Source organism: Galeopterus variegatus, unplaced genomic scaffold (assembly GCF_000696425.1).
Source record: "Galeopterus variegatus unplaced genomic scaffold, G_variegatus-3.0.2 Scaffold1652, whole genome shotgun sequence".
Taxonomy (NCBI): Eukaryota; Metazoa; Chordata; class Mammalia; order Dermoptera; family Cynocephalidae; genus Galeopterus; species Galeopterus variegatus.
This window is the reverse complement of record NW_007727763.1, coordinates 184,396-211,814: the sequence shown is the minus strand read 5'-3', so window position 1 is coordinate 211,814 and position 27,419 is coordinate 184,396. Positions and strand designations below refer to the sequence as shown.

Genomic DNA, 27,419 nt, shown 5'->3' with positions numbered 1-27,419 from the left:
TATTCTACTGGTCCCACAATGTACATCAACAAATTAATATTGTATGGATGTCATTTCAAAGCCTCCTAAAGATGAGAGTCATTATTGAAGCCATTAGAGCACAGATGGTTCAAACTATATGCAGATATTCATACTTGCATTTTTGCATTATAGCTGCTTTTTTTTTCTGTTCAACTGTAATGAATTGTCTCATAATCTATTCCATCTTCTTGCCATTAGCAGGCTTTGAATGTTCACAAATAGGAGCAAAGAACTCATTTTCCAGAGCTTTAATCACACAAAGAGGGAATGCCTAATTCTCTAAATGAAATGGTCTGTGATCACTGAAGCAGAGATTTAATATATCACGGCAAATTAGGTAGATTTTAATAAATTACTTATCTTCCTGAATACTTTACATATGCTTAAGAAGGAACATAGCCTGTTTGCAAACAGTGAAAACCCACAGCCTATAAAAATCCTTTGAAGAAAACGACAAATAAAAAAGTAAATTAAAAAATGAAATGCATTATATCCTAGACCTCTAGAGACAATTCCTTTGCAGCATTGATTCACAGCTCCATTAAAAATATCAATTAAATCCTTCAGTGAGATTGGGTAAAAGCTAGAAAATTAACTTTCTGAGCTGCTTTTCGAGGATCTGGTTATCCAGATACACCCCAGCATTGTACTGGCTTGATGTAAATTTTTAAAAAATGATAAAAAGATACTCCTTTCATGTCTAAGTATAGTAGAATTTGAGTCATACTTTCAGTAATTTCTTTCTGTGTCATAAGCTAAGTTTTCAAGGTATAAATTTCACATCTATCAATCTATTTATGTCTATCTCCTCTTTACACACATACCACTGGATGCCATATACCATACAAATACATAAAAATAACACAAATAGGAAGAACTGTAATTTTTAAGAAAAACAAAAACTTGCAGTAATTTAATAAGTTGGTGCTAAGTCTCATTCTTTATATTTAATTGATAGAAACTGCATGCATCAAAGAAAATGCATACTGAGCTTTAATGTGCATAAAATGGATATTAGCATTTTAAAGAGGAAGATTAACACATTAATCCAAGTAATTTTCATATATTGCTTCTAATAAAATCTTCACAGTATAAAACTCCTAATGAGGCTAATCACAGGCATTCCATTTAGTGGGATGATTAGGGATAACATAAAAGTATTTCTTTTTCATAGGTTTTCTAAGATTTATGCTTTTGCTTATTAAAAATAAAAATGGGAATTGCATTTCAGTTCTTCATGAGAAAATGCTGAAAATGCAAATAGATTTTCTCATACTATCATCTAGGTATAAATTATTGAGAAGGTGCTGCCCATTATGGAGAACTTAAGTCCTGAGGGGTGGCAGTCAAGGGAAGGAGGGAATAGAAAAATAAACAAATGAAAAAGTATACAAAACTTAAACACTTCAAACCCAGGTCTCCCTCCTCCCAGCCTCCCATGAATTATAGATTATATACACCAGAGTAATTATAAAAATCTCATCTAGGAGCTTTCATGTGAGCATTTACTCAAGAGTATGAAATGCCTCTGGAGCAGTTTCTTTCAAGCCTCCAAGTCATCTCTGTATTGCTCATAGACAGACTGCAGGGCATGGAGAGCTTCAACTGTTACCCTGAGTTGTCCAATAGCTTCACCATCTGCTCGTGCGTCAAAAACTAGGGAGAAAATAGCAGGAAAGTGTTAATATCATTCAACAGATTTTTCTTCAGATAGACTAGCTGAAACAGTAACTGAAAAGATGAAAACAGTTCTACAAAAGTCCAAAGTTCACTGGCATGTCAGAAACCTAAAAAATAAACCTTGTCATGTGTGCATGAGAATGCACATTTTAGATGTACTGCTTGTACATATACATATTGCTTGTGGAGCTAAAACTAATGATCTGATCCTGAAGTTCACCTAGTGAAAAGGCCTTGGGATAATGATAACATATAATCAAATAATACACAATCAGAATTTCTAGGCTAGTAAGAAATAAAAAGTCTAAAAGGGATTTATGACAACGAAGTAGAATATGTTCTAACACATAATGTTAAGAAATTTCAGGAGGGCAAACCACTGTAAAGATGTTATATGATCATAATTTGAATTGGTTATTTATCTAAGGAAAACATTCCATTTAAAATAGATTTTATGTGAAATTAGAAAAAGTTCAACTGGCAGATCCAGGAATCTTAAGGTCTGTGGATTGGCTTTGAGGATCCATGAAATTTTTCAGTGTATGTGAGCTTTACTTGGAAGAGGGGCCACTACTTTCAGTGGTGTCCCATAGGTAGACTATTTGGCTGAAGCCTTGGGCTCTCTCCGAGCTCAGTGCTGGGGGCCAGATGGGACGCTGATTCAATACCTGAGACCGCATCCGTCTGTGGACAATGATTGCTAGTTACTCAAGGCCGAATGCCGAACTTTGTAAATTTGACAGCACTTACGAGTCTTGGTAGTTTCCTGTTTATTATTCCTTGTGGTTTTCCTTGAACTTTAATATTTGTGCCTGTTTTTTTAATTCCAAGAAAATGTGTAAGAAAGCCTTTAAACAAAACTTAGTATACAAAGACTTAGGTGGAAAAATGAGCAGCAGGGAAATCGTAGTGGCACAGTGGTCCCCAGCCTTTTCCCCTGAGTTTTCACCTCTGCTTTGTAACTTCTAACTTCTATGCCTGACACAGAACAAAGCATTAAAATCCTGACCTGACCTGTGCCTAATCTTTTGACTCTTTTCCAAAACATGGTCACAATAGCTGACCATATCAGATCAGTGTGGTCAGAAAAAGAAGATGGGTTGATAACAGAATTAACTGGAAAAGAGGAAGAATATAATGCAGAGATAATTTTGGTCATTTTTGTCTGATTCTCTTGGTCCTGGGAGTCTTTAATAGGGTTTAGGTTAATACGTTAATCTGCTCATCTTTTTCTTCTGTGCCAAAGTTGTGACCAATTTCCACGTGGTTAGAGATATATAGCTTATAAAGATTTCCCAGAGCAGGCTTCTAATTTGGCTATTTGGTCTAATTTTGTGAATTATTTGGCTTGGTCCTGACTTTTGAGCATATGACACATACTCTGGACAAGCAGCTTGACGTATGAACCACAGCTGAGCTACAGCACAAGCAGAACGCCTGCCACTTAAGAGGTGCTTAGTTAAATGTTTACTGAATACATGAATAAGTAAACAAACCATGTACATTTTTCCAGAGATGGCTCTGCTGACATAATGAATGAACTAGGAATCAGTCTCATTTCTCCGTTTATTATATATAGCCCAGCCCAGGATTCTTAAAAAAGTCTGATAAAATACGATTCCTTCAGTATGTTCTAAATATGTGATAGAAGAGTGGAGGGTAGAAATTAAGCATTGTTGGGAATCATGCTTGGTTAGGTGGAAATCCAGGAGAACATATTTCATCAGGAATCCCCTTATTTCTCTTGCAATCCTGGTGGGAAACGAGTGACCGAAACTACTCAGAGTTACTCGTAGTGATGGTATCACTGGACTGTAACACTGAATTAAAGACAGCCCTTGAGATAGACACTACCATCATCACTCAATAACATACTTAAGATTAACTGTCTTAGCTGAAACGAGGCTTCCATATACATTAAAAAAAAAAAAAAAAACCAATGGCCAAATTTTTCACAACCCTATCCAATACTAAAAAGTAAATACTTTTGTGAAGCTCAATTAATTATTTTAAAGTTTCTGTTGACTCAAAGAAAGGCAGAGGGGAAGGCCAGGGGAGGGATGTAGGGAGAGGCTTTCAGCTTCAACAAGGAGTTGGCTTGCATTGCAAAGGATTCAACTAATGTGCGACTCAAGGCTCTTGCAGCCAGCTAAGATGTTTTAATAAAGAGTTTGGATTTCAACAATTGTTGGTTGTACAAACTGAGCAATACTTCCACCCGTACCATCAATATTTTGCTCCACAATGTCTCTTCCTTCCTGAAACATGTCAGCGAGGTCGACGTGAGCAATGCCGACGTCCTCACACTCCAGATCCTGCTCATCCTCTGGAGGGTCACTGACCACAGTGAAGCGAACACTGAGAAGGCAAAAACAAAAACAAAAACAAAAGCAAAAAGAACCCCCCAAAACTCAGAAAAAATCACCATCAAATGAGAAGAAATCACCACAAAACTCTCAAATAGGCTTTTATCACTAAGGATAAATTTTTTGTTTGTTTGTTTTTGGTGGCTGGCTGGTATGGGGATCCAAATCCTTGACTTTGATGTAATAAACACTGCACTGTAACCAAGTGAGCTAACCAGCCAGCCCATAAGTATGAAATGCTGAAGTTTCCAATTATCCCAATAAGAAGAAAGTTACGTTAGGTTAGATAAGATATTATATGAATTATTAGAATTGTTATAGCACACCCAACCTTCAAATTAACATCAATCCACTTTTCTAAGCACTGATTATCATTTATCTCTAGAATCTGAGAAAATTACTAGGCAAAGAGAAGGACAAGTTGTTCACTCTATTATACACTATCTGATCATATTATGACACCTCTACTTTTAAGGCTAAAAAGATGAAGTGAATAAAGACCACGGAGGTTATATGGTCAGCATTTTCTATAGAAATGCAACAATTTCCATAGAAATGCGCAACTCTGGAGTTGCTACTAAGCAATTTAACTAACTGTATGCATTCTACAAAATGCAGCGATCATGCTCCCTGGGTAACATTCTGAATCATGTCAAATAAATGTCATTGCTCTGCCCAAAGGCTATATCAAATGTTTGTATTACAGCAATCTTTTAACTTACAATCATAGCATCCAAGTTTTATTTTACTTTTAGACGTATAATTGTAAGGTGGAACTGATTTGAATTAGTGGCTTGTGCTGAGGCCAAACACACTTGGATTGACCAAATGACAGGAATTTACCGTTAAGTACTCTTTTGATATGTTTTGGCAGCATAGCTTGAACCATGCATGCTTGTAAACTTTACCACTTAAAATTTTTCAAAACATATCCATCCCAAATCAGAAACAAAACAAGAAACATAAATATCTAAGTCTTTGAGAAATCATGCCTTGAAAAATACAAAGAAAATCCTTTCCAAACACTTATAGATAAACATGACAATGTTCTTAACTAATTTGCTGAAAATAAGTATTCCTCATTTCACTCCTTTACTGAGTCTCTGTTTTTAGCTAGCAGTACATTTTGATTAGAAAATAGAAATCTTTTAAGTAAAAATCAAAGTTAACACCTATTCACACAATAATTATGAGGAGTGCAGATCCTGGTGTTCACGTGAGTAAGATGGATATTTTATAAGATGTATAAGATAGAGGAATTAAAATGGATTGTTGGGGGGCATCCGTTCTGGGTTCAAATTTCTGCTTTCCTACTTATTAACTGTGTGACCTTGGACAAACTACTTAACTTCTCTGATTTCAGTTTCCTTATCTAATGGAATGGGGCTAATTATACCAATCTCACAGGGCTCTTGTTAGGATCAAATAAGATGATACAAGTAAACAGTGCCTGAAACACAGCAAACACTGAGTAAATGTTTGCTCTTTTATTATTACTATTTTTAATCTAGGTAGAGTTGCTTAAGCTTCTGCATTTCTAAGGGGAAAGAAAGTTGGCATGGGAAAAGTTTGTTTCAATTGAAAACTTAGATTCCCAAATTATACAATGGCTATATTACTCAATTAAACAAGATGAGTGCTGAAATAAATTTTCCTAAACTGAATGTGCTTGGAGGAGGAGGAATTAAAAGTGATATGTGATGTATATTTTATAACACACGACCAACAGAAAAGACAGAGGCTACACACACTGTAACAATAATAATGTAAAGTGTTACCTTTATATTGCATCTCATATCTCAGGGTCATATCTTGTATAACTTTACATATGCAGACAATTACCTCCACTGAATATATGAGAATTCTGAGACAAAAAGGAAAAAAAAAAAAAAACCCCACAAAAACCTTCCAAATACTAGAGAATGGGCTAGAAATTTAAAAATGCAATATTTCTGGCTTAAAACTCTATTGAGAGGAAAATGAGATGTCAAAACTGAACTTAAGAAATTATAAGGTTAAGCTAAAAAGGGAGGAAAGTACACTAAAATAATTAAAAAAGTAAAAACTGGCCAAGGCTAAGCTGTACATGTACATACACATACATAAACACATCTTATATCTTACCTTTAACCCTGCCAAAACAAAGAGGTAAAACCTTGTTCCGTGTGTTGAAGAGGCTTACAGTGTAGTCTGAGGACCCGATGTACACACGGGGCAGGTGCCAAGTACCCAAGTGGAAGTAAAAAAAGGACGTGCTACCTCAGTTTCTTCTGCCTCCTCTTTCCACCTCTGTCCACTTCTCAGTGACACGCAGCCTGGCTAACTTCCCCTACTTGTCCTAGAACAAATCTCTGTATATTCCTTCATGCCTGGAATGATCTTCCCTGGGCATTTTGTGACTTGACTGGATCCTCTCATCCTTCATGAACCAGCTTAAATGTTACCTCCTCAGATTTGCCTGTTATTTTCTATTTTAGCATTTAATTTGTTTAATTTTCTTTAGTACTTATTGCAATATGTAATTGGTTTGATTGCTTGTTATTATAGTCTATCTTCCTCAGTGACAGAGCTGCTCAATAGAATACTGCTAAAGAGAAAAAAACAAAACCAAAAAGGAATGTTAAGTCAGTGTCAAAACTGTGACTTCAAATAAATAATTTTCAAAGTCCTATTTTAATGTGCCACCTCCCCTTTAAAGTGATACTTGTATATTTGCAAATACAGCGTGGAGCGGCATGAAAAGGTACCATATAAAATTTATTATACAATGTCTGTAACTTTAGACATGTCAGGGAAGATTGGCCAAACTTCTCTAACTGTGTGGTTTGTAAGTTATCACCAATATTCCACATAGTTGTTGCCTGAGAAATGAATTCTCATAAATTAGGAGGTACTTTAAGTAATGTGACCTTCGAGTACTTCAAAAAGATGAGAACATTCGCTGGAATAACAATTGGCTTTTGGTTGTGGAAAAATGTAAATGTAAACTCCCTTTCTTCCTTAGGAAAACGATCCTGTCGAGGCATTAGAAGGAGACCATCCTCTCTGATGGTGGTCAGAGGCACCCCTAGCACGCACTTCACGGTTGAAAGCCCTCAGTCAAGTGCTCTGCACCTGCAATACCTCTCTCAGCTTTTCTAAAAAATGACATGAACCTCTGTGTCTCCACGGGGCATTTGGAGATTCTTAGAGACAATGAGGGGGGAATGGGAATCATTACAGTTAATGTGGACTTTAAAAAAAAAAAAACTATTCTGATACAAATAAGTGGTCCTTCTGAGGAAAGGCAGGTCTAAAATGAAAGTGGAATCTGCCTTTCAATTTTTAAAATAAACACTTTAGAGGAAAAAATTGCTCTCTCCCAAAAAGAGTGCTACTTTGTTTTAACCTTCCAGAAACAAAGAAACACAGAAGCAGGCAAATAAGACTGAACAGACTACTAAGTTCCAGCCCAGGATTTGTCCATGGGAACAGAGCTAAGTCCCGGCCTGGGATGGCCCAATTTATTGACTGTAGGGAAGCAGACATGGCTAATGCTGTTTATTCACTAGTGCCCTGGGTGGCTTTCGAGGGGGCCCTGAAAGAAACTAGTACACAAAGTAAATAAGTAAAACTTGAGTGATTACTATCCTGGGAAAAGCAGAATCTCAGGCTTATTTAAAGGGTCTCACCACCCATTCTTCAGAAAAACCGAGATCCAAAGAAATTATATGTGTATTTCAAGGAGTTAATGAAAAACCTACTATCAGATCCCAAGACTATGAATTCCAGTCTCCCTTCTGGAAACAGAAGAGAAAATGCTAGTTTGGAAGCTTTTGAAAAATATAAAAATATAATTTTAAAAAACCCATTCACTTCATGGCCTCTAGGAAAGGAAAGAACTTGAGTCTCTTTCTAAGACAGCAAGGATCTCTTTTTAAGACAGTAAGCATCATTTTTGAGGCAGTGAGAGGCTGTGTCATCCATGGATCATGAAGGCAAGGAGAAGAGGACACCGAAGAGACAAACGATCTACCCTGGCCAAGAGAGAAGAGCCAGCAAAGGGGCACTGGTGAAAACCAGCTCAGGGGTTAACAAGCAGCGCTTAGATAACTCCTCAAACTGAATGGGTAGGTGCGCACACAGAAGGACTAACTTATGAAGATCAGTTTTTTTCTTCTGAAAAGAAAATATTTTCTCTACTGACCCAGAATTGCAAAGTGTCCTATTCAAATTAGAAAAAAAAGCATTCAAAAAATAATATGAGATTATGAATTTTTAAACAGTGATAGTAAAATAAAAGTTAGTCTAAAGGCTGATGAGCTATTACAAATAATATTAGTATTACTACTACTTACAATGGATGCGGTTAGCACTTATTGTGCATTTACTATTTGTCAGATACTATTCTATCCATCTTACTTATTTAATGCTCGAAGCAATCCCATAAGGTATTATTATCTCCATTTTACAGATGAAAAAATGATGAAGAAAACGAGGCACAGGGAGGTTAAGTAACTTGTCAGGATCAGACAGCTAGTAAGTAATAGGACAAAAATTCATATGCAAGCCATGTGACTCCAGAGTGCACCCTCCTTTCAACTTGTTAAACTCTCTACAATTACACTTGAATGGGAATATGATACTTTATATACACTGCACAGTCTTTTGGTTTTCAAAGTGTGACAGGATCCTCATAGTTACTCTGTCTGGTAGGCAGGGCCACTATATTTATAGGAGGAAAGAGAGTCACAGAGGTCATGTACTCATTCAGGACACAGAGTTAATAAGAGAACTCAGGTGTTCTGATTCCTCATCTTGTGCCTTTTTTTTTTTTTAAACCACTAGATAATTCAGACTGCTTAAAAGTACCTTCTATTAGTCATCTCTTGTCTTTGTAGTACAGCTTTTAAGATGTCTCTCTTTGCTTGATTGTTTTCTTTATCCACGTAGATCACTATACCAAAAGAAAAAAAATCCACAAAAGGAAGTCACTCAGGAATATGCCACATTAGTACTATTCCATATTTTTTATGAATACCTGTTTTTAAAGATGCAAGTCATGCCACCTCACTTGTATGCCTGGGAAAAGAAAACAGCTCCAGAAACCAGAATCAAATCTGAATAGTCATGTGATCTAATGTCATGTCACTGGCAGGTTTATGTGCACACTGTCAGAAAAGATACAAGCAACATCTAAGAGTGCCACATCACTGTCACTGCCTGTTAATGGCACTGGCAGTCATGACAGTAAAAGCCAGCAGTCTTTATTGCTTTGTGTTTGAGGGATTTACTGCATTTTCTTTCACCCAAGAAGCGAGTGATAATGATAATGTATGGCAGAGAGCTTGTCCTCCCTGACAGCCTCAGTAATTTAATCCTTCTCTCCTGCCATAACATGCAATAAAAGAGGCATCTAGTGTATTGGGTTGAGGAAATCCACAGGCTGACGTCTGCTAGTGTACTGGTGGGGGGTATGAGGGAGAAAGGTGGAGGAAGGGAGAGAGAGGCTTTTTAGGATGTGAAGTTTGTCTTTGGTTTTTAAAGGTACATGTTGGCATACAAGAATGTGGCCAGACTTCACTTAGCTGAAATACAAGATTAGATAACTGATCTAACATCCCACCAGGAAGAAGATGGTAAACATTTGACATTATAAGTAAGTGTCTACACTTTCGGAAAATGGCATCTCAGAGTACAAACACGCCAATTTTCATCCTGATTATTTTTTCTCAGCTCGGCAGACTTTCAGCCATGCCTTGGCTTAGATGCCATTTTGGACATAAAGGCTCCCCTGTGCCCAGATCTCAATTTAGAGATTGTCCCTCATCACAGGTGTACAAAATGTGAAAGATACCATGACAGTTCTAAAGCCAGTTCTCCTCAAACATATTTGAACATATTTTCATATTTCATATTGAAAACGTTTCCCTGGACAATTTTATTAGTTCAATCCCAATTATAAAGCTATCAACTCATTTAATTGTTTGGCTTAGTTGAGCAAATATTAACTGAGGGCCAAAGATGTGCCCAGCACCGAGTTAGGCACATGGAGTGGGAGACATAAAGGTGTCTGTATAGGGGTGGATTAATAGCTTAACAGAAGTAAGAATCATTGACAACAAAATAACCAATTTAATAACCAACTCTGGACAGCCAAGGTCAACAGTAACTCTTAGCTTACTGCTCTTTGCATGCTACCATGTTAGTAAATGTGACTAATTATATAGATTACTGAGATTTATAGAAATCAATAAAGACAAAGCATTCAGAGTATTTTGTTCTGCTTATCAGTGCCCAAACATCATTATAATAGGTGAGTTCCACTAATGCTGGGAGATAGTACCTCATTTTTTGGAGGGTGCCAATATACCAGGCCAAATGGGAACTTTTAACTTCAAGTGGGATTTCTTTGTTTTTGCTGTTATTCACCAACACAAGACGTGATATACCATATTCTTTTTGATCTCATGGTTCTAAAGTTTATATGCCACAGTGGTTTATATTGTTTGAAGTCAAAGGTAATTTCAGTGATTAAAAAAAAAAAAGAGACTGAATTTCAAAGTGCAGCATCCAAATAAAGGGTCTTTCAATTAAACCTAGACAAGTTTTGATGAATTTCAATGGCTTTAAAAATTTTTTTATTGTGATAAAATATACATAAAATTTACCATTTTAACTATATAGTTCAGTGGTGTTAAGAACATTCACACTGTCGTACTATCACCACTATCCATCTCCAGAATTTTCAAAATCCCAAACTGGAACTCTGTACCAACTAAACAATAACTCTCCATTCCTTCCTCCTCCCAGCCCCTGGTAAGCACCATTCTATTCTCTGTCTCTATGAATTTGCCTCATATATATGGAATCATACATGGATTTGTCCTTTTGTGTCTGGCTTATTTCACTTAGCATGTTTTCAAGATTCATCCATGTTGTAACATATACCAAAATTTCATTCCTTTTTAAGGCTAAATAATATTCCACACACACACACCAATTTTTTTTTTTTTAATATATTCATCCTGTGATGGACATTTGGGTCCAACTTCTGGTTTAACAAAGGTAAAAATAATAATAGCTGTCACTAATTGAATGATGTATGTACTAAGTACTATATTCAATACTTTTAATACTTTTCTTATTGCAGTCACATGGGTTAAGAAACATACTGATCCATTATAACCATTTTATAGATGATTAAGCAGAGCCAGAGAAAGTCAGTGATTTGTTCAAGACCACCTGGTTAGAAAGCAGCAGAGCCAGAATTAGAATCCAGCGATGTCTGCCTCCAGAGCCTGCCCTCTTAACCTTCATGCTATAACTTCTTCTTCCATATGAAGCTAAAACTTGTCCCGTTATTTAAGGCAGTCATTTTGTTAGCACAAGGCTGGAGTGTGAGAGTTCTTTAACTGTATCAAGGGAAGCCACCTCATTTTCCTTTTACTCCTTCGAAAAGAGATGTTACTTAGATACACCTTGTCTAGGTTAATTAAATCAAATCTCTTGGATGAAAACTTTTAAATATTCCTTTTTGAAAAAACTCCAGCTCCTTACCAATAAGCTTAGTTCTCCAAGGGTGTCTTAATCTAGCCCAATGGTACTCAGTCTTTAATATGCATCAGAATCCCTTGGAGTTTCTGATTCAGTAAGTCTGGGGGAGGGCCTCAGAATGTGCGATTCTAACATGTTCCCAGCTGCCGCTGTTGCTGTTGCTGCTGCTACTGCTGCCGGTCAGGGCACCACACACTGAGAAGCATTGTTTAGCTCAACATTTCTTAGCCCATTTTTTAAATGGGATCAAGAACCAGCGAACACTTTTGTGTTGAACACTGTAGGGAATAGGCATACTTTGGCTACCTCTGATTAGGTCATGATCCTATGATCCTATGAATACCACGATTCCTTTGGTATTCTGAAACTCTAGATGGTTAAAAAAATTTACAATTTCAAAACTTCAAATACATCCTTTAAAATGTGATTCTGGTGATTATTAAAAGTTAATCTATCTAACTTTCATTCACATCAGAAATCATGGTTGTTTAGGATGTGCCAGATTTTGATATAAACCTACTGAAATCATATGTCTCAAAAAGAATACAAATCAGCAGTCCAAATAATTGATTTGATTTTCATATGTCTACCATTCAAAACATATCCCTCATTTCTGCAGGTTGAAGAAATCCTTCTATTCTCTATCAATGTCAGATGGCAGAAGTAAGAAATGCAGATGGTTTAATTATAAAGGGTTGATAACCTTGAATCTCAGATAACTTTTGTATTAAAGTGTTATTATCCTGTAATCCTTATCTTTGCCAAATTTCTCCTCCTATTAGTAACAAAATCTGATGTTTTACATCCTCTTCATCTTCTGAATTTAACTTTAATTGTTCCAAAAGATAGATTGTTCAGTCCTCAGAGACTATGGGCCCAGATCTGTATAAGCCTCATAAAAACTTTGGATGATTTCATTAATCTTTTTTCTTCCCACTGTCAATTCCCTAGAAGGATTTATTCGGCCCAGACAACATTCTTCAGACCTACCATTAATCTTATTTTTCCCCAAACTATTTTCTTGCTTTCTCAGCATTCTCCAAGCAAAATTTTCAAGTCCAATAAAATAACAAATGTTTTGTTCTTGATACCAATGTCTAGCAAGTGAATTCAACTTTAGTTTTCAACTGACAGTAGCCCTAAGAAGATACATTTTTGTGCGTTTAAGTGAAACTGGTATCAACACCTCTTAATAAACACTGAATTCGATTATGAATAATCCTAGGGATTACTAGTCTACACGTCTCATTTTATGTACCTAATTTAGGCCTCAGGACACAAATCCCTTTTGTATAGATTCAAGTTGCAATGCAGGGTAAAATCATTCCTAGGTTAAGCTAACCTCTCTATTTTTATGTTGTTCAAAACAGGAGATAGCATGTACTAATTGTCCTCTAAATTTTCCATTTGAATTAAAAAAGTCAGTTTGGAAATAACATTACTTTCATTAGCATTTAATGAGATTTGAAGGATGTAAGGCTCCATTATATTGACCTTCTATATCAAGTAACAAGAATGGTAAATCATTACATAGATTAAATGAGACAGCTGCTTATTAACCAAAGATATAAGGAGATCCCCCTTGCAATGAAGATGCAAATATAATAATTAAAAAATAAATATTTTCATTGTGCCATACTTAAATGAAAACTAAAATAAAACCTTTAACAAGGTTAATATTTCACACATTTGCTGGTGACTTAGGACTTCATTTTTTCAGAGTAATAGATAAAAACAGCATTAGTTTGCTTTTAAGCGGAGAGTACATTCCTCTTCCCTCTCCCCGGATAAATCTTCTTAAAATTCTTTTCAATTAATTTTGAAAATTCTATATAGTCAAATCTCATTACGTAGGAATAGAAGCTTAAGAAAGATATAGTAAAAACTTCTACTGAATTAATAATTCATTGGTTTTCTTGCTGCTATCAAATGGCTAATTCATTAGAAACATAAGCAACTCTTAATATACCAATTAGATAGCATGGTACCTTGCAGTAAAGGGGGAAAACAAGCAAGCAAACAAACCAAAAACAACCAGCCAACAAAAAACCCCAAACAGACCTAGGTAAACATGTGAGCATGTACAAAATTTAGGATACTTGAGCATGAATCATAGGTTTGATCCAAGGAAGGATTTGCTCCGCAGGTAAATGTAAACATCTGTTCTATTACATGGCCAAGTTTCTCAATGCACAATCAACTTCTAAAAACAATTTTGTTGCTAACCTTTACAAAGAATAATACAAAAGCCAACGGAGTTTGTCTCTTTTCTTGGGGTATCTTCATTAAAATTAATTGACTGAACAGTTCTCTCATCACTAATAATATTTTGATATGGTTTACTTTCCTGGTACTTTGCAATTAAGGAATCTAGGAAGCCTAAGAAAATATTTTTGGAAGTACATCTTTTATATTAAGTGAATGAAGGAAAGAAGAAATCAGATTCTTATCCTGACCATACTACTTACTTCCCATGTGATTTCTTAACCCACCTGTTATTATAGAATTATAGAAGGAATCTCAGAAAACATCTTATTTTTTTGATAAGAAAATAAGGAATCATGAAATTTAAACAGTTTGCCTAAGTTCACATAATTTAGTAAGAACTGTGAATACAGGGAGGACTAGACTAGATCTCTGGATACTCAAGATTACTGTTTCAAGCAATAAACACATTTCTAAAAATGCCAGTTGCAAAAAAAAAGTAACCATCAGCATTTGTAATCTTGCTGGTACAATAGCATGATTATGTATTTTGATTAAAATGTAATTTCTAAGATTGGTGAGAAAAAATATTAGTGTTCAACTAGCACAGATGGCCTATTTTGCTAAAAATAATGCAACCCTCTTATCTTTATGGTTCATTTTAATGTTAGGCTCTAGGAAAATTTACTTAGCAGTTTTAACTTAGGGTCGTGGCGGCTTGATATAATTTTTTATTTCTCTCTAATTATGCCCTGATGATCACACAGTATTCTTAAAAACTCTTTAAAGTTGATTGATCTAAGAATTTATAGGGTGCCTACTGGATCTGTACTGGTCCAGTAAACTTACACGTCCAACTGGCTGACAGATCAAGCCTGAAGAGAGAAAACCTGCCTACTGTTATAAATGGATGTGCAGACTAAATGATGAAAAGGCATTGTAAGAACTTTTGTTTCACACAATTAAAATCCTGAATAGATATCTAGATACTGGAAGAGATATATAAACATCTTTGTGATTACACTGATCAGAAAGGTAGAGGAATAGTAGGCCATTGAGTGGTTTGAATCATATAATTTAAAAAGTGGTACTTTTTTTCCTTTGAAATATCATGTTTTCCAATTAAATTCAATTCTAGACCTAGGTGGCATTTTTTATTAATACTATTATATAGCAGGAACATCTATAAATATTGTTTTCCCACTGTTTTTGTTTTCTTTTAACTTTATTATTAATTCAACTTTATGTTCTTAATCCTTATGCTACAGGTTTGATTTTTGTTAATCTGTTCTGACAAGACTTCCATGAGTTTATGCGAACATTAGAGAATTAAACTTTCTCCTTGTTCCTTCAACTTCCTTCACAGATAAAAAAGACAAACAAAAAAGTCTATATTACGAATACATCATACGTACCATTGCTATAGTTATAGTAGACCCACTGCCCACTCTTGGGTTTTGGAAGTGATACAGGTGTCTCTTCGGCAGGAAGATTATAGAATCGGCACTCAACAAACAACCGTTGGATAGTGTCATCCGTGGTTACTTGAGAATCATTAAGGCTTAGAGCTATGATCTCAATCCGAATTTTTTCTGATGGCTGTTTAAAGAGCAAAAACAAACAAAAAAAACAACAAAGAAAGAAAACATAAAAAAAATCCTTTACTCTTTTCCACAATCAATTTTAAATAAAACACAAAGGCCAATGGGTTTCTTTTCTGGAACGCAATGTACACTACTACATGCTACACATGATAGATTATTCATGACAGAGAGAGAGGGAGAATGAGATTCTAATGCCCCAGGGTTTGAAGTTAACAGTGTCATGGCAATAGTCTCCTGATTTACATTGGAGGCTATAACTACTCCACTAGTAGTCTATCAGCAGTGAAGATTATGAGATCTTCATCTCCGATTGCTTTCAGAATGACAAGTATCAGTTGGCCTTGTTTCAAACTATGTAATGAAGTACATGTTTATCACTGCTTTTATTTAACCTACAATACCTGAGAAAGTTTCAATTATTCAGAGATCAAAGCCTGTTGAATACTTTATAGCTAGAATGCTAGTATACGTAGCTATATGAATCTATATTAACTAGAGCAGAAACTACAGTTCATTCCCATATATTCTGCCATAATATATTTCACTCCTTAAGTAATACATTTTCAAACAGAAGAAAAAATTTTGTGTCTAATTTAACACATACATTTTCTTGAAATTTATTTTTTATTTCATTTTTACAGAATTAACAACTAAAATATTTGTTTAATTTTCACTTTAATCCTGTTTAACAGATTTTGGTGTCACAGACATTATCATGAGAGTCACAAATGTTTCCTTGACTAATGATTTAAAATAATTAATAGGCTATGATTTAAGAATTAGATCACATCAAGATAATGCCTCAGTTAAATTTGTTTTTTACTATTTAAAATTTGTTCTTTATTATAAAAATCCCTCTCTACTAAATTCAGAAACATGCTACTGTAAGTTATGTTACTTCAAATAATAATTAGAGACACCTGAAAATAAGATCTGTTTATATAACCAGCTTTTAGGAATTCATTGTTAAATGTAAATCAATGTGCAAATTCACCATAGTGATTACTTAGATATTCCAAAGCATATGATATAATTAATCAAATTGTAAAGCATAAGTATCCTATTGTAAAAATATCCCCATAAAGAACAATTTCCATTGCTGTCAAACCCCCTCAATATTTGATGAAGTAATTTTATTACCCCCTTCTTTTAAAAGACATTTTCTTTTATTATGTATTCTAAGACACTTTAACTAAAAACCCAAATCTGAATATTTCAATAAGGTTAGTTTATTATTCAGTAGACTCATGGAAATTTTACTAGGATGACAGAGAAAATTCCACACCATTCTGTCTCCACTAATACAGGTACAAGGCTGCAGCTGGCAATATTACTAGGATTAGCATAGTATGATGAAATATTTAAAGGAAAATTTTTTCTCAAACCTAATAAATCAAATGACTGCCAAATGTCATTAAAGTGATGGTCTTTGACTTGAATATGCTTTTCATATTCAAATTTGAAAAGAAAGAGATGAAAGCCTGGAAAGGTTACTCGGTTTCAACTAATAACCTCAAGCCCTCTCCATTCACGTGCATAAAAAATGAAGTTGGCTCTATTGTCTAATCTCACTTCAGAAAAGCCCTTCTCTGCTTGCTGAAGACTACATGGTAAAGAAAATATTTTAAATAATATTTTTTCCTTAAAATGTACTGTGGTTGTGGAAATATTGCACACATATATATTTTATAATTCTGGCCCAAATGTAGCACAATGCATAATTAAGTCTTTTACATAACTTGGAATGTGACAAACTTAGAATTGTTATAACAATAACATCTTATAAAACATTCATGCTTTGCACAATAGAATTAAAGGAAATAGTTATAAAAAGGAAAAAGAAATACACACTTACAGGAATTTAAAACTGTTTATCACAGAACATAATAAAAAACTTTTAAATGGCAAGGGAATAAAATTTATTTAAGTGGTTATTTTATTAATAATATACTAACTATACAATCCCCACATGAAAACCTGCATTATCGTAACAACCAATTTAGGCTGTCAAATAAGACTGCACACAACTCTTTAAAGTTTAAAATATAAATCTAGATAAAAGTAGATACTTGGATCTGAGCCAAAAAACAAACACACAAATAACAAAAACACCCAAAATGTCAACAACAAAATAAAACTCACTGTATTATCCAAAGTAATAAAAGAACTTTAAAGTTCTTTTTATGGTGGCTATCTTCTTTCTAGTCATTTTTTTCTTTTGGGGGGATTCCCCCTACCCCCAATACTTCTATCATATGTCCTTTTTAATTCTCTGACCAGTATTACTGGCAGAAGTATCAGTTATCATTTCTTCATTCATTTGATGCTACATGAATCAACTTAAAATAAGTCCATAAAGGGATAAGTTTCAAATAGTGTATATTTAGAGAAGCAGGCTCTGAATAAGAATTTTCTAAACGTTATAAATCTTGGCTAACGGTGCAATATTGTTTTTCATACTGTAATCGTTCTGGTTGTGCTCAAGCCCCCATGAATCAAAAGTTAAACTAGACTGTGCATGAAGATTTGAAGGTTCAGAAGCACAACTGCATAGTAGACAACTCCAATTCAACATGTCAGGAATGAACTCATTATCTCTCCTCTGCCCCCATGACACTCGTCCTCTGATATTTCCCCGCAGCTGATGACATCACCGTCCACCTCATCATCGGCAGCCATTCTTGCCATTTCCATATTTTTCACACTCACTATATCCTATAGGTCACCCTCCCTGTTCTTTTTTTTCTAAATATCTCAATGATTTACTGAGTTACTGAAAGCATATGATATTTCAGACATTGTATCAGCTACTGAGGATATCAAGAAAAACAAGATATGGTTGCATTTCTCATTTTTTTTTTATCTCTAGCTAAACTTCTTTAGGTTTTCAGGGGTTAACTAATACGACAGCTTCCTCCTTATTAGAAAGCAGAAATTTGATAGAATAATGGGGGAGAAAATAGAAGGGATTAGTATAAAAGATAACCTGTTGGCAGAACTGGAAGCAGACTGATGGGACGACAAGCTCCGTGACGGGAGGATGATCACGTTGTTTACTGTACACTGGAGTGGCATGCAGTTACACACTCAATGGGTGAGTGAACCTACACTCAAGACTGCGAGAAAGGTGAGCCACTCCTACCTCCACTTCCTTACCTGCAGCCCCAACCATTTTCCTTATTATGGCAGAATTCTCTCCCTAAAAACCAATCAGGCATCACCTTCCTGCCTGCATATCTTTCTGTTACCTCACACTAGCCATTCCCTCCACCGCCGTGTGCTGTTTATATTGCTCAGTTTTTGCATGTGTTGTTTGTTCTGTCTGAAATCGTCGTCTTTTCCATCGGATGAAATTCCACTCATATGAGGCCCTGAACCACATACGCTGTCCTTTATGAGAACATTACTAATCTCGAAGAGTGAGTTGGTTGTCTCCTCTGGGCCCTCACCGCACTTCTCAGTCACACTGTACTCACGCATGGATTTGTTTACATATCTGCCTCTCTCTACAGACTGAGCTCCTGGAGGGCAGGACCACATCCTATTCATCTTCTGCTATTTAACATTCTCCTTAGCATCTGGCACATAGTATGCTCTCAGTAAAAACGTGATGAACTAGATGAGGCTGAATACCTTCTACATATTCAGAACATCTTTTATATATTGACAGAACTACATGAAGCTGCAGTTATTAGTGCTTTCTCATTTACAAAATATTATGTGTCTATTACGTTTTGAGAAGTGGGTGATTATTAACTGTTGAAAAATATATAGAAATCTTGCTGTTCTAGATTTTAATCAAGAATATCTCAGAGACAGTATTGTTGAATCTAGATGGTAGGGGTACTGTTCAACTTTTCTATATGCTTGAAATTTTTCATAATTAAAAAATAGAAAAAAGACACTTCGATTAGGAGAATTGAAAAGGGTAATAGATAAATACTGATTCAAATGACAGTGACTGAAGCAAAGCCTTTTCAGATAGATGCATAATGACGTCTGTTCAGAATTACTAGAGCAACATGACAGGTAATATGTCTTCAGGGTATTAGAATCCTTCAGATACAGCAAGGTGACTAGGCAGTGTAGGCTTTGGGTGTTTCTTGTTTTGTTTACTCTCTATGTCTGTGAACCTTTGTACTAGGTAAGATGCCTCTTCTCTGTACTCTTTTTGTCTTGTTCACCAACTGCCCTTACGTGAGATTCCAACATCGGCATGTAAAAAGTGCATTTATAAATTTTGATTGTGGTGAACAGAAGTAATGGAAGTCACTCAAACAAGTACTGCATGCAACTTATTTTTAGTTGCCTGTACAGATGGACACTACACATTATGTGATGGAATGATCTAGAAATGTGATGACAACTGGTATTACTCTCAGAGAAAAAGAAATTATAGCTCTCATGATTTTGGCTCAATTCCACCATTGCTTCCTGACTGATGCTAATTCACATTTTAGGTCATATTTTTCTGTAGTGTTTACTTAGGCTTATTATTGGCATATTTAAAATTTTCATGTTTTACTTCAGAGGATCGTGCTGAATTCTTCCTCTGGTTTCAGCCATCACAGCAGGCACACTGGAGTTGGACTGTTAGGCTTCTAAAAACTAATTCAACCTGACAACCCTTAAATACAGTACTGCATAACTGAGAATGGCCTATGATAAAGGTTTTACAACTTGTTTCTGTCAGTTCAATTAAATCTAAATATGGCAAGATTACAGGTGAGTTTAATTTCAGTCTAAATTTCTACAGTGAATAGGCATTTCTTTAATTTTTTATTATAAAACATTTCAAACATGACAAAAGTGCAGAAAATAATTTGCCATATTCAGGTACTCACTATTTTAAACAGATGTTATCATTTTGCTGTATCTAATTCAAACCTTTTTGTTGTTATTGAAGAAATAAAATATTTCAGACACAGGCAAAGCCCCATATTGCCAAATCCTCTCCCCTCCTTCCCTAGAGGTAACCACTATCATGAAGTTGGTTATATCATACCCGAACATGCTTTTATATTTTCTACCACATACGTATATATCCATAAATAACATATAGTATTGTTTTCCATTTTAAGATTTTAGATTAGTGGTATCATACTCTATTAATCATTCTGCAATATCTGTTTTTTCATTCAATAGTATGTTTTTGAGATTTATTCATATTTATAATTCAAATCTAATTCATTCATATTATCTGTTGTATAGAATCACATTTATATTACATAATCTGTTGTTCATTTATTCATTTAGTACTGATGAACTATTAAGTTATCACTTTTTGTTATTACAAACAATCTTGCATTGAATATCATTTTATGTTTTCTTGCATACATGCATGATTCCCTTAGGAGCAGAATTCTGGGTAATAGGTACAAGAAATCCAGCTTCAAAGAATTATCTAATTAATCTCCCAAATGGCTATACCAATCTACATGGTTATTATTTTTATCACCATAAAAACATTTTATATATGTATATGTGTGTATAAATAAATACAAATAAAGACCACCTATAGGAACCACAGTACGAAGAACTTGGTAGTTTGGAACAACGTGATAGAGACAAAAAACAGAAATAGAAGGCTATGATCTACGTCTATGCCCACGAAGAGTCCAAATTTTAATTGGGGTGAGCTCTAATACAAGCTCAAAATAGTTGGTTCAAACTGATCACTGGTATTGACAGAGCCATATGTAATAAGTAGGTTATAGTGATTCTTACAACTTCCTTTCTGCAGGCTGGTCATGGGCAGAGTCATCTTGAAGACTCAAAAAGTTCCCTTGACTTCATACTAGGCTCCAAAACTTCCTCTTACTGGAATCATATCCACTCTTACATAAAAAGTTTTGATTGAAAAATTTTTAGTTTTTTAAAAATAATAGCTAGCAAGGTGATAAATGCAGAAACAAAATGTCAAGGTAATAATGTTTTTAAAAAACAAAACAAAACAAACCCAGTTTTCATCAGTGGTAGTAACCTATTTTTTCTAACGTTCTGTTAAAGTGCACTACGCTGAACAAATGAATGTTGAAAACTTCAGTGACTGGGATCAAAATGGAGCTAAGGTTAAGAGTGCTTTTTTTTTTTTAGACCATTGTCATGGTGTCCTTTACACACCATGTAAATTACTGTGTCTATAATGGTCAGCAAATTATAGACACTTGTTACCACATGTTCTAAAGCGATGGTTTGGAGTATTTTTTCCTGTCCTTAATACACCTGAGGGATATGACACATTTCCATCATTAACTGTGGTTTACTACGGCAGATGTGAAGGAAGAAGAATCTCAAAAATCAACCTCAATTTCAGGTGATTTTGATATGCTATTCCGCTTTCCCCATCATTGAGAACAGATGTTGTAGTATAGTGGTGCTTGATTTGGCTGCACATTAAAATCACCAGGGGAGCTATGAACAAAATTCTGATTTAACTGATCTGGGTGGAACCCAGGCCCCAGCATTTAAAAATGCTCCCTAGATGATTCTAATGTGCAGCCAAGGGTGAGAAATACTGCTTTTCCTAAAGCTGTGTTTCTCACACTTTAGCAGACCCCAGAATTATCTGATAAAACATAGATTGCTGTGTCTCACCTACTGAGATTCTCATTCATTAGGTCTGGGGTGGGGCCCCCCCAGTTTGCAGCTCTCGAATTCTCAGATGCTGCTGATGCTGCTGGTTTGGGGATCACACTTTGAGAAATACTGCTCTACACCTAACCATTCATTCTATATCCACTGACCCTTTGAAGATATTTATAGAAAACCTTCCACAATATTCACATTAAATCATTCTTTAGTTATTATTTAATATTTTAGTACAGACTTGGCTATCAAATTATTTCCTTTTTAGAAACAATCTATGCTTTAGAAATAACCCGACAATATATATTATAAAAGGTAAAATATAAAAACTCCATGTTTCATCCTATCCCCTAACTTGGGGATTGGCAATTTTTTTCTGTAAAGGGCTAGACAGCAAATATTTTTGGCATTCAAGGCTATATATATAGTCCCTGTTGCCAGTACTTAACTTTGCCCTTGTAGAGTGAAAGTAGCCTTAGTCGATATGCAAATAAATGGGTGTGGCTGCCTTCCAATAAAACTTTACAGAAACAGGTAGAAGGCTGAATTTGACACATGGGCCATTGTTTGCTGACTCCTGCCTCAGAGAGTCAGGCACTACTAATACTGTTTCGTGTATATCCTTCCAGACATTTTCTTTGCTTACATAAATCTAAATGTTATGTCTGTATGCTCAAAAAAAAAAGTATATATGAATATATCTTTGTTTCTTTTTAAAGTGAATTATCAGTGAGGCATAATTTCTTATCCATTAGTTTGGCAAAGAGTGTGATGGGAGGAAACACATTGTTTTTGAAATTTTTCAAATGTTGAAAAATTTTCACAATTGAAAATTTTCACATATTGTTATCTATAAAATATTCATTTTAACCAGAAATGTTTGTATTAGCAAAAACTGAGAGAAACCTCAGGGTCCATCAAAACAGGCTTATTTAAGTAAATAAGGTACAACCATATAACAGAATATTATGAATGGAATATTCATAATATTAAAATATTATTATAATGTTAAAAGAAATAGTATACACTACTACAGAAAGATGTTCATAGTATATGAGTAAGAGATGAGTTGCAAAACATAAAAAAATAGTTTTAGAAGCAATTACTGTCAGGAGAGTAATTCAACGTTTCTGGTTTTACATAAAATATATTTAAAAACCTCTCTATCTAGCTTAGACTTCAACATGTAAAACATAAGGAGGGGCTTATTTTACCCACTGATAGGATATCATATTTGATTCTATAGTGATTTAATAATTTTTCATACACGAATTCTTAAACTAGTGGGATTGCTTTTTGCATTTTGCCTTTCGAAGTTTTTAAAAGATGTTTTGCTGAAAATCATTATTGCAATCACCAGGGAATGCCAGTGCATTCAGAGAACCTGGTTTCCAGGTGGAATTACAGATTCAGTCCAATTGAATATGGCAGCTTTTACAAGCTGCTAAAACAGAGAAAGAGAATGATGTAAATATGTGCTGCACAGAAGAGTACATTGCTCTTTCAGACTGGGATTTCCCATTCTCACCTGTGGGCACATTTTAAGAAATCTGTGAGTTGATGGCAATACATTTTATTGTGAAAAATAAAAGCTGTATTATTTAAATGATGCAATTAGAAACAATGTGAAAAAAGGATTAATTCTTTTAATGCCACGATAGATGCAAATTCTGTTTTGATGTCTATTTTGAGGACCTGAAACGAGGCTTTTAATCAATGTATTATACATCAAATTGATACTGTTAACTTCTGATTATTCAAATCAATAAAATATTCATAGAGAAATGTCCAAACTTTTACATTTCTCAGACTTCCATCACCCCTCCCCCCATTAATTATCATGCCTCGAAGCTTTTTAGTAAAAGCAGCAGTCATCAGGCTGACGGGATCTGACAGGCCAGCAAGGCCCAATTACACTTGCGCTCTGTGGCACTTTGATGTCCGGGAAACGAAGAGAGATAGGGGCAAATTGGGTAGCACATTATGTTAATGACTTGGTTTAATCCAGCCACTAAACTTTATGTAGCCTGTTAAAAAAGATGCTAACACTAATTACGCCACTTTGGAAAGAAAAGGAGGGGACAAGCATTTCATACTGACAAAGTGAAACTCATAAATGTTGTAAATGAAGTGAAACAAAATGAAGTAATCTATGATTAATTATACATCACAGACACGAAGAAAAGAGAAAGAACCAAGTACCATGTTGAAGTCCTGGGAAATCTGTTAGATTCCTTTTAAGGATCAACATATCTAAGAAATAATTATGAGATGGCAGAATCTGGAACATGAAAAAACAAAAAAAGGAACGGAATGATCTTAAATTGCTTACACAGTATATTAGATAATTCAAATTCACAGTGTAATTGGCATAAATAATATTTATCTAGGACACTACTTCTAATCCTAATTTTATGACATTATAGGATAGAGGCAATTTTTAAAAAGTCTGTAAAGTGGGAATCACTATAGAGTAGGATTATCTAATTACTTTTTAATTAGTCTGTGCCTCCAGTTTATTCTTTACCTTATTGACAGCACGATCTTTTCAAATACAATCAAAGAATGCAAATTACATAAGAACAGGATCCTTATTTCTCATATTCACTGCTGTAATCACAGTCCCTAGAGCAAGGCTTGGAATACAGCAAGTGCTCACTAAATATCTGTTAATGAATGAGTAATCTTCTCTCATTCCTTAAAAACCCTCAGAGGCCCCAGTGCTTCGGACTGTGCCTACCTTTTCAGCCTATTCTCCTGGGGCTCCCCATGTGCACCATACCAGGCTTTGGCCCATCCAAAAACCACTCTGAATCCTGGAACAAGCGAGGTTCCACGTTCTCTTAAGTTCTCATGCTTTTTGTTCCTTTGGCCTATAATGATCCTTCCCCCCTTTTCACTAACTCCTAATCTTCTTCAACACCTGGCTCAAACTTTACAGGAAGTCAGCCTTGATGAAAGTCCCTCATGCTGACTTTACCCCTCCTGAATGCTCCCACAGCACCCTGTGCATTCCATTCTCCTAGTGCTGGCCACCCTGCATTATAATTGTGTTTTTCCCAAAGACTGAAAATTCCTTGAGGGAAAAGATTGCTTCTTTTATGTCTGCCTGACATGCAGTAGATGCTAATGAATGAAGAATTGTTGTGAGGAGATATTACATAGGATGTGCTTAGCACGTAAGAGGCATTCAGTAATACCTTCCTTCCTACAAAAGCTATCTATCAGTATCCTGAGATTTCTACCTGAAGTAGTTCTTACAGACAATACAAAAGAGGAAACTAAGGAGCCACAAATATTTTTAAGTTTAAAAAAGGATTTATGACACAACACATCAACCAAAGTTTAACACCATCAATAATCAGACAAAATGACATCACTTTGTTACGTGATTCACTGAAAAGGACACAGCATTGCTTCTGTAGCATTCTCACCAAAAAGCATAACTGGAATCTGATCTCAAAGATATACCACAGAAATCTAAATGGAAGGATATTCTACAATATAAATGGCCTGCATTCTTAAAAAATGTCAAGTGTTATGATAGACCAAAACAAAGGCTGAGAAACCATTATAGATTAATGAACGCTAAAGAGACATGAAAACTAAATGCAATGTGTGATCTGGATTGGATCTTGGACCAGGTTAATAAAATGCTATAAATGATACTACTGAGAAAATTGGCAAAATTTTAATGTGAACCATATATAAAGTAATAACAATGTATTATTGTGCTGAAGTATTTAGGAGTAAAGGGGCATGACTTCTGCAACTCTCAAATGGTTCACAACAATTATGAATGTAAGAATGTGTGTCTATAAATACATAAGTATGCACATATAGGCATATATAAGAGACAGACTAGAAATGATAAGACAAATGTGGCAAAATGTTAACAATTTGTGAATCTGGGTAAAAGATATATCACTTTTGCAATCTTTAAAGAAAAAAGGTTCCATTCATGTTAAATGATTTGCTAAAGCAGCACACAGGAAAAACTGATACAATCAATAGAAAATGCTATACTTCACTTAGTCTGTTGTGCTGCTATAACAAAATACCACAGACTAGGTAATTCATGAATAATAGAAATTTATTTCTCACAGTTCTGAAGGCTGAGAAGTCCAAGATCAAGGCTCCAGCAGGTTTGATGTTTGGTGAGGGCTGCTCTCTCTGCTTCCAAGATGGCACCTTGATGCTGTATCCTCACAAGCCAAAATAGTGGAAGAACAGAGCTCTCCCTTCGATCTTGAACCCTTTTATAAGAGTGCTTATCCCATTCACGAGGGCTGCCCTCATGATTTAATTACCTCCCCAAAGCCACAGCTCTTAATACTGCTGCACTGGCGAATAAATTTCAACATGAATTTTGGAAGGGACACCACCAATCAAACCAAAATGTTCACTGCTGTGATGATTTCTTGAGTTTTGTTCCCATGCTTATAGACTATACCATTTTACTCTGTTTGGTATATAATTTAACAAAACTAAATTTCACCTGTTAGTATAAGATACCAGTAAGTACCTGCTACTAAAAGTAAAATTTTAAAAGTATAATGGAGCTGATTAATGGCTACTGAGCCACAAAGAAATGCTTGCTTTAAATGATGTTCCTTTATTTGAGAGCATCCAAAATCATTATAGGAAATCACCTTTTGACATGGTAGTGAAGACTGTATTAGGCTGTAGCAAAGTAACACACATTACTTTCCCTGAAGTAACAAGAAAAAAAAAACCTTATTTTCTACAAAGGAAAAATATATGTGTATGTTAGAATTAGTTGAATATTTTAGAGGAATAGTTCTTTCTTTTGCTAAACTTCTGTGTTGAATCAAAGTTCTTTAGAGCAATGTACAACTTCACTGAGATGCTAGCAATGTTGCCAACATACACATGGTTTTACAAGGTACTTCAAAAAAGTTTGTGGAAAAATAGAGTGAAAGATAATATGAATCTTTCCATAAACTTTTTGAAGTACCCTTGTATTGTAGGTGTAAGACAGGATTTCTTAACCTCAGCACTATTAACATTTTGGGCCAGATAGACATTTGTTGTGGGTCCTGTGTATTGTACCATGTATAGCAGCAATCTTAACCTCTGCCCACTAGGTGCCAGTAGCAGTTCCTTCCAATGGGACAACCAAAAATGTTTCCAGACATTGCCAAATGTCCCTCTGGGAAGAAAATCATTCCCAGTTGAGGATCACCAGCCTAAGATGGTATAATTTAGATAAAATTTTTCCATACAATGAGAATTAATTTTAGGTGATAAAATTAAGTATTGCATTGTCTCCATAGACCCTGCAGGATAAAATCTAAAATGTTTAGACTGATGCATTGTAACTGAGGCCTTCTATCCCTTTCCAAAGCAAGGCCACTCTACTTAGTGCATTCTTGACTTCTGAAACACACAATGTGCA

The 27,419-nt window shown here is 35.1% G+C and overlaps 1 protein-coding gene across 2 annotated transcripts in view; it reads right to left on the bottom strand.

Annotated features, from left to right (window-relative positions):
- Positions 1-254: 254 nt before the first annotated feature.
- Positions 255-27,419, bottom strand: part of RPGRIP1L (RPGRIP1-like) — a 90,137-nt gene continuing 62,972 nt past the window's right edge. For both annotated transcript variants that reach the window (XM_008578260.1, XM_008578258.1), the window contains exons 23-26: positions 15,224-15,407; positions 8,919-9,003; positions 3,926-4,059; positions 255-1,677 (exon numbers count right to left, since the gene is read on the bottom strand). In XM_008578260.1, the coding sequence (XP_008576482.1) occupies positions 1,565-1,677; positions 3,926-4,059; positions 8,919-9,003; positions 15,224-15,407 (516 nt within the window). In that variant the 3' untranslated portion in view covers positions 255-1,564. The remainder of the gene's footprint in view (positions 1,678-3,925; positions 4,060-8,918; positions 9,004-15,223; positions 15,408-27,419) is intronic.